The sequence below is a fragment of the Equus caballus genome, chromosome 30, assembly GCF_041296265.1.
Source record: "Equus caballus isolate H_3958 breed thoroughbred chromosome 30, TB-T2T, whole genome shotgun sequence".
Classification (NCBI taxonomy): domain Eukaryota; kingdom Metazoa; phylum Chordata; class Mammalia; order Perissodactyla; family Equidae; genus Equus; species Equus caballus.
This window is the reverse complement of record NC_091713.1, coordinates 14,846,077-14,862,623: the sequence shown is the minus strand read 5'-3', so window position 1 is coordinate 14,862,623 and position 16,547 is coordinate 14,846,077. Positions and strand designations below refer to the sequence as shown.

At 37.2% G+C, this 16,547-nt stretch overlaps 1 protein-coding gene across 20 annotated transcripts in view; it reads right to left on the bottom strand.

The window, feature by feature from the left end:
- Positions 1–16,547, bottom strand: part of CDC42BPA (CDC42 binding protein kinase alpha) — a 327,011-nt gene that overhangs the window by 189,158 nt on the left and 121,306 nt on the right. For all 20 annotated transcript variants that reach the window (XR_011434078.1, XM_070255597.1, XM_005607958.4 and 17 more), the window contains one exon: positions 7,412–7,560. Coding sequence is in view for 19 of the 20 variants with exons in the window: in XM_070255597.1 (XP_070111698.1) it covers positions 7,412–7,560 (149 nt within the window). In the remaining variant the exon portion in view is untranslated. The remainder of the gene's footprint in view (positions 1–7,411; positions 7,561–16,547) is intronic.

Sequence of the window (16,547 nt, the reverse complement as noted above, 5' to 3'; positions counted from 1 at the left end):
CATATACACTCTGGGTTCTGTCAAAAATCTGTGGAAAACACTGATGTTTTAGTTTTACCAGACAGTCAATCTGGTCAGTTGAGATTGTACATTCTAATATATTCTACAACAAGCCTGAATCCTGAAAATATATGCCAAGTGAAAGAAGCCAGTCAAAAAAGACCATGTTATATGATTTCATTTACATGAAATGTCCAGAATAGGCAAATCTGTAGAGACAGAGAGTAGATTAATAGTTTCTTAGGGCTGGGGAAATAGGGAGGTGAGAGCTTAAAGGTATGCGGTTTCTTTTTGAAGTGACGAAAATGGTTTAAAATACACTGAGGTGATGGTTGCACATATCCATGAATATACTAAAAACCAGTATACACTTTAACTGACTGACTTGTACAGTATGTAAATTATATCTCAATAAAGCTGTTAAAAAGACTATTTGCAATTTAACTTCGCAGCAACTTTAAACGAAGATCCACTGAATACCACTGGCAAGTTACACAAAAAGGCAGAGATCATTCTTTCCTCCTAAGGGTGAAAAAAAGTTTTGAGAAAAAACCTATGAAGCAGTAACACATGAATGACTACTATTAATGTTAATTATCAAGAATAATCTAGTGTTATTATGAGCAAAGCCAATAAAGAAAAGTTTGTGATTTTTAGATCATTTTAAAAATTGCCTTTGAAGGGTTTAAAATGGAGAGGGAATTCTCCATTTTTTAACTGGTTTAATATTCTACCATTATCTCACTATATGGATATCTGTTTCCACTAAGAATTTTTAAAAGTATTTCCTTTTGCAAAATAATAAATGATCTAAAATAAAGAAAGGAAACTAACTCTGCAGATTATGTATGCATATCTAATTTTCTCTAATCCAGAAACTTAAAGCATTATATTCTTTCTAATATCACTGATCTTTGTGACAGAACAATTTGCCAACCATCAATGACCTTCCCTTCTCAATCAAAGCAGTTTCTAATAAGGTCCTTCTGGTTTAGAAGCAAAATGTACACACTCTTAAAATGCTGACATCATAGAAAACTACACTGGAAACAGAAATCAAGGTGAGATTGTAGTCACTGAACGACACACAATTATCAGCTGGCAACATTTTGGTACCACAGTCAACATTCTGATTATCTATGTGGTATTGGAAAACACCAGAAAAGTCCTCATCTTTCCATTTTTATCATCTAAAACTAAACCACAGGATAATCAAACATGACATTCTAATCAGATCAAGTTTATTTTGTTGTTGTTCTAGTAGGATTTTGTGTCTTCGATGATTACCATTTTTGAAGCTGTGGTTGACAATTTGAACACCAAGTCTATTCCTGAGTTCAGTTAACATGTTTAGAAATAAGTTGGGGTTTTTTTTCAACCTATAATTAGAGCTTACTTTTCTATACCCAAAGTATTTGGCAGACACTTTAATCAACCTGAGTCAGTCATACCACATGATGCCATTTAGTCATTAGAAATAATCTCTATTCACAAATTTTGCATTTAAGCAAATAAATTATTGAGAAGAAAGGACATACCCTTAAAACGCAAACAGCTTATTCAGTGAATCAAAAATGAAAATGCTGGCATTCAAACTTCAAGTTGAAAATTAAAGTGCATCTCTGGCAAAGTCTAAAATCTGAATTGACAGCTGATTGAAAAGAAGGCATTTTATAACTGCCAAATAGTATTTCAATAAACACAGGAAAAAAACAACCATTTGTTAAAAGCATAGGGAAAAATGGACATGCTTTTATAACATTAATATTTCCTTATACTGTATTTTTCAAAGTATTCAAGTGAGATCTTTAATATCAAAACAGTGATGAAATATTATTTCTGGCCCTTACTGGTCATTCTTTGCACATCTTGCTTGCTTTTGCCCTCCCTCCTTAGCTAGGCTATTTCAATCTCTTGAAGTACCTTCTTCCTATCATAGACACGGCTTTTTCCAAGAGGTCTTCCTAATTCACTTTTTACCGACCTTATTCACTCTTTTGTTTTACATCTCCATAATGTTTAGGTATATAATTTTTACTGCTTTTCTTTTTAACCTGTTTTTGTTGTCATTTAAGTGCTCTCTATTATTACATTTAAGCTTATCTTCAAGTAACTTCTCAAAATGAGGGACTATTTCCTCCACTCCTACTGCATCTCTCACTCAAGAAAGTAGCTAGAACACTGGGAAAACAGTACTGTTGAACAATACTTTCATGATGAACGAATGAGTTTACAAAATTAAAAATTTGTCCGGGGCTGGCCCAGTGGCATAGCAGTTAAGTTTGTGTGCTCTGCTTCAGTGGCCCAGGGTTTGCGGGTTCAGATCCTGGGCATGGACCCACATACTGCTCATCAAGCCATGCTGTGGAGGCGTCCCACATACAAAACAGAAGAAGATTGGCACAGATCTTACCTCAGGGCCAATCTTCCTCACCAAAAAATAAAAAAATTGCACAACTATAAGCAGAAGTATTTTCTTAAACTTATTCTTTTTTCAAAAGACAACAAATTGAGGTAAAGAGCATATTATTTACATAAAAGCAATATCCTACAGCCACCTCTACACACTCCCCGCCCAACACCCAGGAAAAAAGATATTAAATGTCTGTTTGAAATGTGTCAGTTGAGACATTAATGTAATTCAATATAAAGAGAAAGTGGTTTACTTTCATTTTGCACATGACACCTCGTCCACCCTCTCACTATTCTCCTTCTGGCCTCTCAATCTGCTGCATCTCAGTCTGCTCTGCCAGCTACTCCTACTCCCCCCAGGCTTGAAACCCTGGAGCTCCTCAGGGTTCAGTCCTGGGTCCTCCTCAGTACTGACTCTTCCCCACTGAGGGGACTCAGCCTACACCATGATTTGCATATCAGCTATAGGCCAATGACACCCAGCCTTACAGGTGGTAAGAAAAATCACCTCCTGGCAGGCCAGGAGCCTAAGCAAATTTGGCAATCTTGAGGAATTCGCCAAAATTTATACGAATTGCAGGTGTAACATGATGTAGAGTTTCTTGGGCTTGGTTTCCAGACTTCAGAAGAGCAAGTAATAGATATACTTCTTTTTCTTAAAAACCGTTTATTTTGAAATGATTATAGGCTCAAAGGAAATTGCAAAAGTAGTACAATGAGTCCCATGAACCCTTCCACTCAACAGCCCCCCAACCCTCCAACATATTATAGCTGTAGCACCATAGCAAATCCAGGGTGATTAGCATAACACTACTACTTTTGCCTGGATTCAAAAATTAAAAAAAAAAAAATCTTGCTGGGATTTTGATAGGGATTGCATTAAATCTATAGATCAATTTGGGGAGACCTGACATCTTTAATGTTTAAAGAGTTTCAAGTCCTTTAGCCACTCATTACTTCTAATTCCACCAAACAATACTCACCAGTATTAGCTGTTCTACTATATAATACCACAGTTCCTCTCTCCTCAATCCACTGCATCCTTTCCCTGCCTCCTTTAAAAAGGAAGAAGCTACTGAGTTCTCAGTAGAAAGTAACAGTAATAAACCCTTATGAGTGTTTATCTTTATAATACCATAACATTCTCGAGTTCCTCAATATAACAACAAGGAAATGGTCTAGATATCAGCAGCTAGTCATTAACTCTTCAGTAAGCATCTTTTCACCTCTACAAGAGGACTATTTTTTTTAATAAAAAGTTCCAAGTTGCTCTAACCTCAATAATAAAACATGTTGTTTTGAAATCTAAACTCAAAAAGCTTACGGAGGAGCAAGCAGAGAAAATAAATCTTCTGACACCTAGTTTAACGCTTTTTCACTATACAATGTTACTAGAAAACAGTTATTTATCAGATCAGTTTGCAAATCAATTTTATAGCTATCCAAAATCAATCTCTTTTATTAATATTTCCATATCTCCATTTCTATCTCTTCCATCTTATTTTCACTTAACATCTCATTTGCAAAGAGGTAATATGACACTTTACCATTGTTTTTTAAAAATATATTCCTAGAAATTTCAAAGGACACTGCATATGTTATTGATTGAAACGTCACAAGGTGCTGAACACTTGGAAGCTGTGCACATATGATTTGATTATTCCTATCATTTGCTACTTTCAATTGCTCATCTATTTCTTGATAAAACCATGCATAAGTGGAGACAAAATTTTCTTGTGAAAGTTTTTATGCTATTAGTAGAGGACCAATAATGTATTTCGTATGTTTGGAAATAAGTTTATTTAAAAAGAACACAAGCAGGGAAAAAGTATTTCCCTCCTTAAACACATCCAGTCTCCACTACTCCCTTTTTGTATTCTCTAATTCCCCGATTTGGAGTTCATAATTATAAAACATTCTGAAACTTGACAAAACATGAAACTCTATGACATGTAGGTTACCATAAAACCAACTCACTTAACACACTACTTTAATCAAACACTTCATTAACTAAAATTAATGGTAGCTTCTCGGCTACCAAGATATGCTGTAAAGTCTACAGTATGGTATTCAAGAGCTTCCACAGTAAGGACCAAAATCTGTCTTTACAAAGTTCTCTCTTACTCAACTCAACGTGATCTCTCATCTCTGGCCAAACTGGTCTGCTGCCCATTCTCCAGAACTGCCATCTGCTTGCTTAGGAGCTTTTCTCCTACCATTGCCTTGTTCTAGAACACCTTCCTCTCTGCCTAGGTATAGGCATTCTCATTCTTCAAAGCCCAACCCTTAAAGGCTTCTCTTATGAGCAATATGATGTTGCACAAAGAGCATAAATTCTGCTATCAGCCTGACTTAGATTTTAATCTAGGTTATGCTACTGACTGACTCATGTCTCTGAGGCTGGGTTTCCTCATCTGTAAAACGGGACAACATCCATTTTAGAGGACATTCAAACCATAGAATTAGTGTTCGAATTAGAATAATATAGGTAAAGTCCAGAGCACATAGTAAGAGTTCAGTAACTATTAGAAATGACCATTAGAATTAAGCTCATTACTCATTTCTATGAGCTCACTGTAATTTGCTTACATGATTCATTTAGCAATTCACAATCTCTCACATGATTCAAAATGGACTCATTTCATCTCTTAGACTTTTGCCCTAAATGATGATTCAACTTGTATTTCTTTAATTTTTATTTATGTCTCCTGTTTTGTGTCCTCAAACAGACTGGAAGCTTCTTAAAAGTCGGAACTAGGGACTAGCCCAGTGGCATAGCGGTTAAGTTCATGTGCTCCACTTCAGCAGCCTGGGGTTCATGGGTTTGGATCCCAGGCACAGACCTACGCACTGCTCATCAAGTCATGCTGTGGCAGCAACCCACATACAAAATAGAGGAAGACTGGCACAGATGTTAGCTTAAGGACAATCTTCCTCAAGCAAAAAGAAGAAGATTGGCAACAGATGTTCACTCAGGGCCAATCATCTTCATCAAAGAAAAAAAAAGTCAGGACTATGTGCTATACTTATTTAAAATTTCACATAGTTTAGCACAGTCCTATTTACAAAAGAGGACTCAATAAATATTTCGTCAGTGAAGCATTTGCTGAAAATAGTCTATCCAGAAAATGGGAATCACATTTTAAGAAGTGCATTGACACACCAGAAGCAGTCCACCGAAGGGTAAAGGGAGAGACAAGGAGGGAGGGAGAAGAGGCATGGAAGTGGGCACAGGGTAAGAGTGTGTGTATAAGACAGTTGGAGAGAGAAGGCGTATGTAAATGATGATAACAAAGAAACTATAGATGTTCAGATGTTTAACCTAAAGAAAAGACAACTTCAGAAGGCATGATAACTGTAAGATAAACTAGATTATTATACATGTCTCTGAAGGCAAAATTCTAGGACCAACAATTAGGAGAAAAAGAAATTCAGCTTAACATAGACTAAAATTCTATAATATCAGAGCTGTTCAACAATGGAATAAATAGGATTCATTTAAGATTAAGTACCTTGTAAAATTAGAGGTACTTAAGCAGAGCTCAGGGTTGAAATGGTTTTCAATCCACATGTCAGTATCAGAAAGACAGTTGTTACCTATACTGCTGTGTTGAGAAGAATCATAAGACAGCATATATAGTCAGTGGGAAAGGGTCTTGTGATCAGTTAAGAATCTTTGTCACAAGCCTGGCAGAACGGAGGGTAACACAAAAACCTTACATTCACTATCTCCAATCTATATGAATTATTTTCAGAAGCAATCATTCCTTGTCGAGAATTTAGACATGAACGGGGAAAAGTTTCTCTAAACTCCATGAGTCTAAGACTAACATTGTCTAAATGTTCAATTAAATGAAATTTTTAAAGTATTTGTAAATGATGGTCCTCAGCTAGGACCTGGGGTTACTGTTTGAGTAAAAAAAAAAAGTGCTTTGGTTTCTCATCCTGTAATTCATTCTTGAGATCACAGTACCATCTTAAAAACTGAATTGTGCTTTACTATTTTCAAAGGATGTTCACGTTTTTATTTTCAATAAAATTTGTGACTATCAGATATCAACAGAGAAAAGCATATGAATAGGCAAGAGCTAAACTGAGATCTGATAGATACAACATTTTTAACCAAAATATTCTTTCTTTAATAATGTCCTAGAACTTCATTACTAATGAAATCAATCAGCATAAGATACCCACATCTTAAAAAAACAAACACTGAAACAGAAACTATCTCATCTTCCCACATTTCTGTTCTTCAGAGATTACTGTCATCATCCACAACTTAAAAGAAAGAGTCACTGCCGTCTTAGAGCAGAAGTTCTGCAAGTGTGTTCAGTGGACCAGCAGCAGCATCACCTGGGAAGGTATTAGCAATACCAATTCCCCAGCCCCACCCAACCTACCAAATCAGAAACTTGGACCCAACAATCTGGGTTTTAATAAGCCCTCCACGTGATTCTCAAGCATGCTAAAGTTTTCAAACCACTGTCTTAGAAAACGGTCCAGTTTCTTTCCACCATAGCTGTATCCCTTTACCGGCTTCTCCTTAGCATCTCTTTACTCTTTCTCACATTTTACACAACTCAAAGATTTTCTCGTTTGAAAGATTAATTCACCAGTAACTTTGTGACTTCCTATCTTCTTTCCTTTTAAAATGTGAGACTGCCTGTTTAAACCATCCAATACATTAAAAAATTTTTATTATACATAAATTATTATCAGCTGTTTACACAGAAAGAGGTTTTTAACATGTGTCAACAGGTATAAGAACAATCCTGCACAAAAATCATTTGGTAAATAGGCCCACTTTTTTCTTTTCATTCCATCTTAAACTATATACATTATCATACACATGTGTAGGGAGAATTTTAAATAAACCATTGCACTTGTCAATCAGTTCACAAAGAAGAAATTATTCCACAGCCATCAAAATTATTACTTTCCTACAAAAACATCTCTTTGAACATTTATACACTCCGCCCCCTCACTGAGTCTTACTCACCTGTGTACATAATGCAGCTGATGCACTGAATCAATTGCTATCACCATCTCAGCCAAGTAGAATCGAGCCATATCTTCAGGCAATCTATCTTCAAATTTGCTGAGCAGAGTAAGCAAATCCCCACCAACATAATAATCCATAACCAGGTACTGGGAATGAAAAAAATAAAATGTACTCAATAAATAATAAGGTGAAAAATTAATATATTTAATGTAACTCAAGGTCAAATAGCACTGGATCAAACACTTGTGTTGTTAATTAACAAGAAGCTGTGTAAGATGATCATCAGTAGTCATTACAAGAGTTGTAAATTTCATAAAACAGTAAAATAAAATTTTCAAAAATTGGGGCCGGGAACATAGGACTATCATTGTTTTGTTGTTGCAGCTTACAAAGTAACAACATGGAAAAGCAACACCGTCATCATCACCTACAACAGCAGACTACAGTTTTACCAACATCTCACAGAAGGATGAACATTTTAATTCTCCAAAAAGGCTTTTAAAAACTCAGAATAAAACACAGTTCTTTATGCTGAATAAATTCATCTTCACTGTCACTACATTTTCCTTATTTCATCTTGGACCAGTAACAACTTTATTATAACCAGCACTTGGAAACCACTATATACATGTTTCTCTTCCCATTTCTGACAGTGTACAAATATCAGAATGGACTTTTCGTAGGTATATATAAACAGAAGACAACTAATTTTAGATAGAGACTCTGATGGGTATGTGTGTGCATTGTGATTTATAATAAGAGATACATATATTTTGGCACAGAGCTCCTAAAAATCCTTGGAATTTCCTAAGTGATGGATAAGGGTGTCTTTCGGTATTGATAACAAGCCCCTTTCAACCACACCTGAGTTTATGTTAATGAGATGACTTTTGGAAAGTCCTAACCTAAGGCTGGGAACTGGTTGCCAGGAGAACACCAAGCTTAGAAGGCTGGAACTTTCAGTCCCATCTCCCTACCTCCCACCCCCAAACTCCAAGGAAGGGAAAGGGGTGGAGGGGTTGAATCAATCATCAATTAATAATGATTTAATTGACCATGCCTATGTAATTAAGCCTTCATAAAAAACCCAAAGGGATGGGGTTCAGAGAGCTCCCAGGGTTGCAAACAAAGGGAGATGCTGGGAGAGCAGCACGCTCTCAGAGGAGGCATGAAGCTCCCCACCCCTTTCCTCATACCTTGCCCTCTGCATCTCGTTCATTGGGCTGTTCCTGAGTTCTATGAGCTGCTCTAGCAAATTAATCAAACCGAGGAGGGGTTTGCGAGAATCTCCAATCTTGGTCAGAAGCACAAGGAACAGCCTGGACTTGTGACTTGACTAGGGAGGGGTGGGCAGTCCTGTAGAACTTGACCCCTTAACCTGTGGGATCTGACACTATCTCCATGTAGACAGTTACAGAATTGCGTTAAACTGTAGGACACCCTGCTGGTGCCGCAGAAATGCTTGGTGTGTGGAACACCCATCATAAGAAAAGACAATATACGCCAAAATGCTGACAGGGATTATCTCCGGGTTCTTAGATTACAGACGACGTCACAGCTTTCTGCTGTGTTCTACACTGCTTTATAAACATGTACTACATATACAGGTGTATGTTATATTATTTTATTTTATTTTTTAAGGTGAAGGAAACCTAGACATAGTAGAAAGATGGGCTTTATGGTCAGAGAGACCTGTATGCAAATCCTTACTCTGGGTTATATGTAGCTTCTGAAAAATTATTTAATCTCTTTGATACTATATTTTCTCAACTACAATAATGATACTTTCTCCACATTGTAGTACTTAGCATGAAGGCTAGTAAATAGAAGATATTTAAATGTCAGTTATAATGCCTAGAAGTTATGATTTTATTACTGAATGAGATATTATTTCAGAGATATCACCAAATTAGCACTAAGATTTAGAGTCTCGAGAAGATCCACATTCTTATTACTACACTCTAAAATTATAAGTCCAGGCAATTTTTGCTTAAAAAAACACTAATTTCGGCTTTTAAATCTTTGAAAATTAGGGAAACAATATATTTCAAATCCTGGTCTATGGTTTATTTGCTATATTTACTAGGCCTAACGTTTAGCAGACTCTATCATGAAGATTAGAACTAACCAATTTAACGTAATAAAATTTTGTTAACATAAACATGTTGCTTGAAATGGCAATGGATGTGGAGAAGAAATCCACATCTCTTACTTTAAAAAGAAGTACTCTGAGTAGCAAACATGGAAACTTTTCAAATAAAGAAAGCAAGTCTGCTGTTAAAATTGGAATCCAATATTTATACATAGAAAGTGACAGAATATAACTCATTCCTTCAACAAACATTTAGTAGGTGCTAATCAGGACTTTTTTGTACCAAATACAGATAAAAAACCCAGAAGATAGAGAGATGAAAGGTCATATGTCAAAGGCTTTCCTCCCAACCGTGTACTCTATTCCTGGCACACCCGAGTCCTAACAGTCTGAGTACACCACCTACCAGCAGCTTCTAAAAAGTAATTCTCTCAACATTTCTGCCACCCATGGTCACCACTCAAGTGGTGGTCACCTTGAGTCATCATCTGTCTTCTACTTTCCTTCACATACTGCTATGTGCTTCCTCTTAATAAACCCCAAATCCCATGGATCTCTTCTCTTCCAGCCTTTCCATGTGCTTTACTGAACCTCTTCTATGGTGAATAAACTTCCTCGAGACAGAATAAAACATGATGAATACACACGTATTCCCAGTTTTCCTCTCCTGCTGCCTGCTAGACAGTCCTGGCTTTGCCTACTACGTTGTTTCCCTGCCTTGCCCTCAGAGGTAAATTAGCTGTTACGAAGACAGAATCCAGCAACTGGGAGAGCAAGGGGCAGAAAACACAGAAGAACATTCTCAAGAGAAAAGCAATGAGTTGAAAATGAACTGTACTTGCTATGGGGTTTCAGTGTTAGGGAGACAAGGTACATCAGAAAAGGCAGACAAATAATAACCTCAAGTGGGAAAAAAAGCTCTTTTTCCTCTGTAATAAATCCCAGTGCATGTCTCCAAGACCTGGAAGCCATTCTTTTATGTTTTCCCCTTTATTCACCATAACATTCTATTAAATCACCAAGGTCTTGTTGAATCTACTTCCCACTAAATTTCTGTGGAATCCACCTACTTCTATCCCTACCCACTATCACAATCCTATTCCAGGCCCCTGGCCTCCCTTAACTATATCACGACTACAGGTTTAAGGGCAAAGTAGATAGATTTCCACAATATGTTTTATTGTGTAAATAATCTTCTTGAGAATGGAAAATAGGATACAGAACACAAGAGGAACAAGTAAGTTCATTCACTAATAACACAGACATTTATCTAAGTACTTACTATGTGCTGACAGTACACTTATGCAACTGAGATACTAGAATGAATAAGACACACCTTCATGGAATTTACAATCTAATGGAGGAGAAAACACAAATTAATGGGTAATTTCAGTATAATATAATTTGACAGGGATAAGCATAGGGTATTGCTGTAGGTTCTTAATGGAAAAGAACCCAACCTTTGAATCAGGTTCATTCGTCTGAAATTTATTTTTGTACAAGGTGTGAAGACTATTTTCTTATTTATAGAGGGTCAAGTATCTAAAACAGTTAAATAGCTAAAATAAATAGTTTAATAAATAGTTTAAATAAACAATTAGTTAAATAATCCATTCTTTCCTCCAATTTAATTGAAATGCTCCCTCATTGTATTTTAAGACGATAAATACACTTGGATCTGTTTCTAGGTATTCTATTCTGCTATGGTCGTCTATTCCTATATCAATATCATATTTTTCTGATTAATTTTACAGTAAAATTTAATATGTTGTAGGATAAGTTCTTACTCATGGACTACCTTTAAAATATTACTCAATATGGCTAAGGTATCTTTAAACAAGTTTAAGGTGTCTTTAAACAAGTTTAAGACTGAGAGGTAATATTCACAAGACAAGACAAGAAGAAAAGAATCCTAACATAAAGAGATCCTACCAGTTGTTCAGAAGGGGACATCCAATCAAACAAAACTGGGCTGAGGGTATTAACAGAAGAAGAAGAAACACAATTAGCCAATTAACACATGTTCAACTTCAAGAGCAGTCAGGAAAATGAGAACCAAAGCAACAGTGAGATACCATTTTTCACCAATCAGATCAGCAAAAAGACATGACTGCTCTAGGGAGAGGGATGCGAAACAAAACTGCTCTTGGGGGGATGACATACTACGACCCCTTCAGAAAGCACCTTCACAGTATCTGTTGAAATTTTAAAAGATGTTCATACCCTTGATCTAGCATTTCTACTCTTAGGAAAATAGTCAATTAAAATAAAAGCTCTACCAAGTAAGGAATATGGGCAAGTATGTTTATGGCACAGCACTGTTGATAACTGCACCAAATCAGAAACAATACAAATGGAGATCAACAAGGAAACTTGCATGGTTCCATTCAACATATCCACTCTATGACACATTATACAGTTGCCTAAAAGAATAAATATATGCCCAGGAGATAGTTTAAGGGACAAAAGTAAGCTGCAGAGTAATATATATTTTGTGATCCCATTTTTATAAAAAAGAAAGAAAACATACATACATACAGAAACATACAATTATATAAAGCATGAAAAAAAAAGAAAGGATACAGCAAACTTAACGTTAGTTACCTCAGGAGGGTGAAATGAGAGACGAAGGTAAGGACCACTAACTTTTCAGGTATCTAGACCTCTGATCGTAGAGGGAAAAGTCTAGTCAAATTGAAGTCGACCAATGGAATAAAGTTCTACAAAGGGCCAGAGGTGACGAAGTCAAAGGCAAAGGTTGGAAACCCTAAAGATAAAGCTACACCTCCTCCCCACTGAGAGAAAAGATACAAAGGACAAATATGGCTAATTTGATATCCATACAGGGGTAGGGGGCATGAAAGGAATGCTGAGGCCAGGGAGTGGAAAGTTAGGAAACCTCACGCTTGAGTAACCAATGGGTGTATTTTCTCCATAAAGTAGGTGCTACAGAATGAGGGTGAAGGAAAATTTATATAATGTCCCTATACTGGAGATAAGGATCAAACTGTTATTCCTGCTTTATGGTTATGTAATCACAGGCAAAAGAAGTCAAACAATTTGCCAAAACATGCATTAGATAGTGGGAGATCCAGAACTCAGGGTTCTTGATCCTAAGATCAGTTTCTGTTTTACTCAAAACAGTCAGTGTTCAATAAAAAAGCTGACTACATCCATGACAGAAAGAGCATGTGCTGAGCACCAGAATAATAAAAGAGAAATTAAAGATACAGACCCAGTCTTTAGCAATCTTTTACCCCTCCAAAATAAAGAAACATGGTATTTGCTGTTAGTGCTGTGGAGTGGATTCTGACTCCCAGCGACCTCGTGGACTGCAGAGCAGGACCCTGCCCATCTTTTTGTGCCATCCTCTCACCTTCCAGGGCTCTATCAGACATGCTCCACCGCTATTCGTGGCCAATTTTTTAGGAAGTGGATGACCAAGTCCTTCCTAGTCTGTCTTAGCCTTGGAAGCTCCACTGAAACCATGGGTGACCCTGCTGGTATTTGAAATCCCAGTGGCACAGCTTTCAGCAACACGCAGCGGCCACAGTGTGACAACCAACAGACGAGTGGTGTGGTTCCCTGACAGGGACATGAACCCAGGCCTTCCCAGGCAGTGAGAGCCCTGAATCTTAACCACAAGACCACCAAGGCTGGATGTGTTTAATTTACTTTTACAAATTTTGCTGACAAATCTATGCAGATTGTATTTGCATTGAAACAGTCATCCCCTAAAATTTTATGTAAGTATGGTAAATTCAAGCCAAATATCATTCCAATTCAATTTAACAATGGAGCAACTAACATGTGCAAAGCTCTATGTTAGGACTTTTAAACAATTCTGACTACAACTCACAGTAATAAATATGGTTTATATGATGATTCAGTACATATTATAAAAGACGTAAGTGTCGTGAAACAATGTTTACTCTTGATATTCGAACTCTATCATTTTCTCTTTTTTTTCTTTTTTGGTGAGGAAGGTTGGCCCTCAACTAACATCTGTTGCCAATCCTCCTCTTTTTGCTTGAGGAAGATTGTCCCTGAGCTAACATCTGTGCCAACCTTCCCCTCTTTTTTACATGTGGGACGCCGCCCGCGACAGCATGGGTTGATGAGCAGTGTGTGGGTCTGTACCAGGGATCTGAACCTGCAAACGCGGCCACTGAAGTGCAGCACGCAAACTTAACCACCATGCCACCGGGCCAGCCCCTTTCTATTCCTTTTCTTTTTCTAATGCTGGTTGTAACCCACTAAATTGATTTTATGACCCTAATGGGTCACACTCTGAAGTCTGAAAAACAGTATTATCTTCTGTAAGCGTGTAAGGGATATAAGGACAAGTAATGTAACAATGTTGTTTGAACACAATGGACATTCTTTACTGCTCAGTTACATGGATTTTGAACTATGGGCATTTCCTCTGCACTGCATCAAGTCCCAAACACTGATGCTAGAACTGGAGTTTGAGCCCAAAAGAGCCATCTGCAGCAAATGTGGGTGGGACTGGAGACCTCACTTCTTTTTGCTTCAGGAAGTAGATAAAGTAGCTTGATATTACTTTAATTCAAAATTAGTTGTCAAAATGACTTCACTACAGCATAAGTTTTGCATATAAGTGCTATTTTGCCTTGTAATTTTAGGTTAAATTTATTTTAAAAACATATCAACTCTAAGGAAAAGCTAACTTCCAAAGCTATTCAGTATTTCATAGTAATGGGTGAGGGCAGGGTTTTTTTGTTCAGAAATATTTCAATCTTGGCCATTTGTTCAAACTATCCCAATAAAATGTTACCACTGCAAAACCACTGACTGGCTGTATGGCACAGCAAGTCAGGATATTCAGCTTTGATTTCTGACAAAAGTTCATGGAAATGATAACAGCTGTTCCCACGAGACTGAATGAAGTTCAATGTTGATACTACTGGTTCAATCACACAAGATATTCAAATATTTGCTGCAAACAACCAGCTGATTAATAAGGCAATGAATATCCACAGGCTTTAAGCACCTAATATTTTCACATATTTGTAAAGCTGTCCAACTAAGCCTTTTCCTGCTACACACACATTTTACCACTTTCAACTGAAATATATCTTAGCAGATTCGAATTCAGGTTGTGCCAAATTGGTGTTTTCTCAACTTCTTTGAAAACACTATTGACTATATTTATTCCATGCAAACTATTCATAGAGGCTAATTCCTCACTTACTTCAAACTCAGCATGGATTCCTCAAATGACAACAACTGAGTAGAATCAGTAACATCTTTCAACTCAAGAGCCAAAGAAAACCACTCAAAATCATTTCCGTGGTTTTATAATCAACCACTGATGCCGCTCCCAAAGTCCTCAATTCTTTGAGCAACTGTTTTCACCAAAAGGCTAACAGTCTTAGACAAGTTTGTTTTCTGTGGACACATTTCTTTGGCTGCTGCATTCAAACATGATTTAATTAACTCAATGTTGGTAAACTGCTTTTCTTGCTTGGCTAACAAATGAGCCACTCAGGAACTTACAACTGTTGTGGCCTCTTTTCATTTTTTATTTTTGTGAAGAAATTCTGCCGTGATAAGATACTCTGTCTTAGATTTTCCAACCTTTCTGACTGCTGCTTTCCTGTGAGTTGGGAATGTTGTCAGGAGAGCTCAGTTTGGCCAGTGTAGATGTGCCTTGTATTCTATCAGTACCTTTCTACTGATAATAGTTGCATAACAAACACTGTGTTGTCACTTAATTCGCTAACAAAATAACCCACACTCTACTTTACCTTAAAAGTATGATATTTGAAATTTACTTTTCTCTTCTTCTCTTATATTGATATGATGCAAAGGCACTATTAATAACAATAATAGTGAAATGTCATGGTACAGCAATATGTATAGTGCTTGAAATGCTATCAAGTTATAAATGTCACTGCAATTTGTAGTGTGCTGAGCAGCAGTGCAAAGGGATGAGAGTAACAGACACAGCATGCTACCCTCTGTCACTTGCCAGTCTCCGTCACTACTAGTCAACTCTGCCACTGTAGCACAAAAGCAATCACAGACAACACATAAATCAATGGGCATGGCTGGGTTCCAATAAAACTTTATGGACACTGAAATTTGAATTTTATGTAATAAAATGTCACATGTCACAAAATAACTTCTTCTGATTTTTTTTCCACTATTTAAAAATGTAGAAACAATTCTTAGCTTGCAGGCTGTACAAAAAAAGGTGGTGGGCCAGATTTGAGCTGCAGGCCGTAGTTTGCCGAAATCTGATTACAAGATAAGAACTCCAAGATCCGTAGTTATTCACCCTCAGAAGCACTAGACTTACATATCTAACCCATTAAATGGATCACATGACAATTCAAACCCAACATATATCAAATTAAACTAATCACTTCCCCTTCACTCTAAATTTTCTCTTCCTCCAATTTTCCCCAACTCATCTCTCTCCTCTAATAACATCCACTCAAACACAGCAAGTTGGGATTATTTTCCTTCCTAAACAGTACCTGAAACCATCCCCCCCCCTTCATCCCTGCCAGGACACGATCACTTTTACGCAAGCCCTCAGCACCTGTCACCTGAATATTTAAGCCTCCTGACTAGTCTCCTGGCCTCTCATTCTGTGCCCTGAAATCCATGGTTCACGCTGCAGCCAGGATGCTCTATGTAAAATGTAAAACTGATCACCGTACTCGCCTTAAAACCCTTCTGGAAATGAGAATAAAATCTGAACTCCTCCGCACGGTCCACGCTCTGGAAGCCTCACTTTACCCCTCTCTCCCCTCGTTACTGAATCCCACTCGCCTTCCTCTCATCCCTCAGACAACCCTAGTCCTTTCCTGCCACGTTCAAACTTCGCTCTGCGAGACTCCTGAGGAATCGTGAGGGAAGGCGGAGGAAGCCCAGAGATCAAGCAGGGCAGTTCCATTTCTATACGCCTAGGCTTTCAGATAAACTATCACTTAAAAAACACAAATACAAGAGTTCCACAACCAAAAAAAGCTTGTTTTTAAAAAACATGTTGTGAAAGTCTAATTTCCT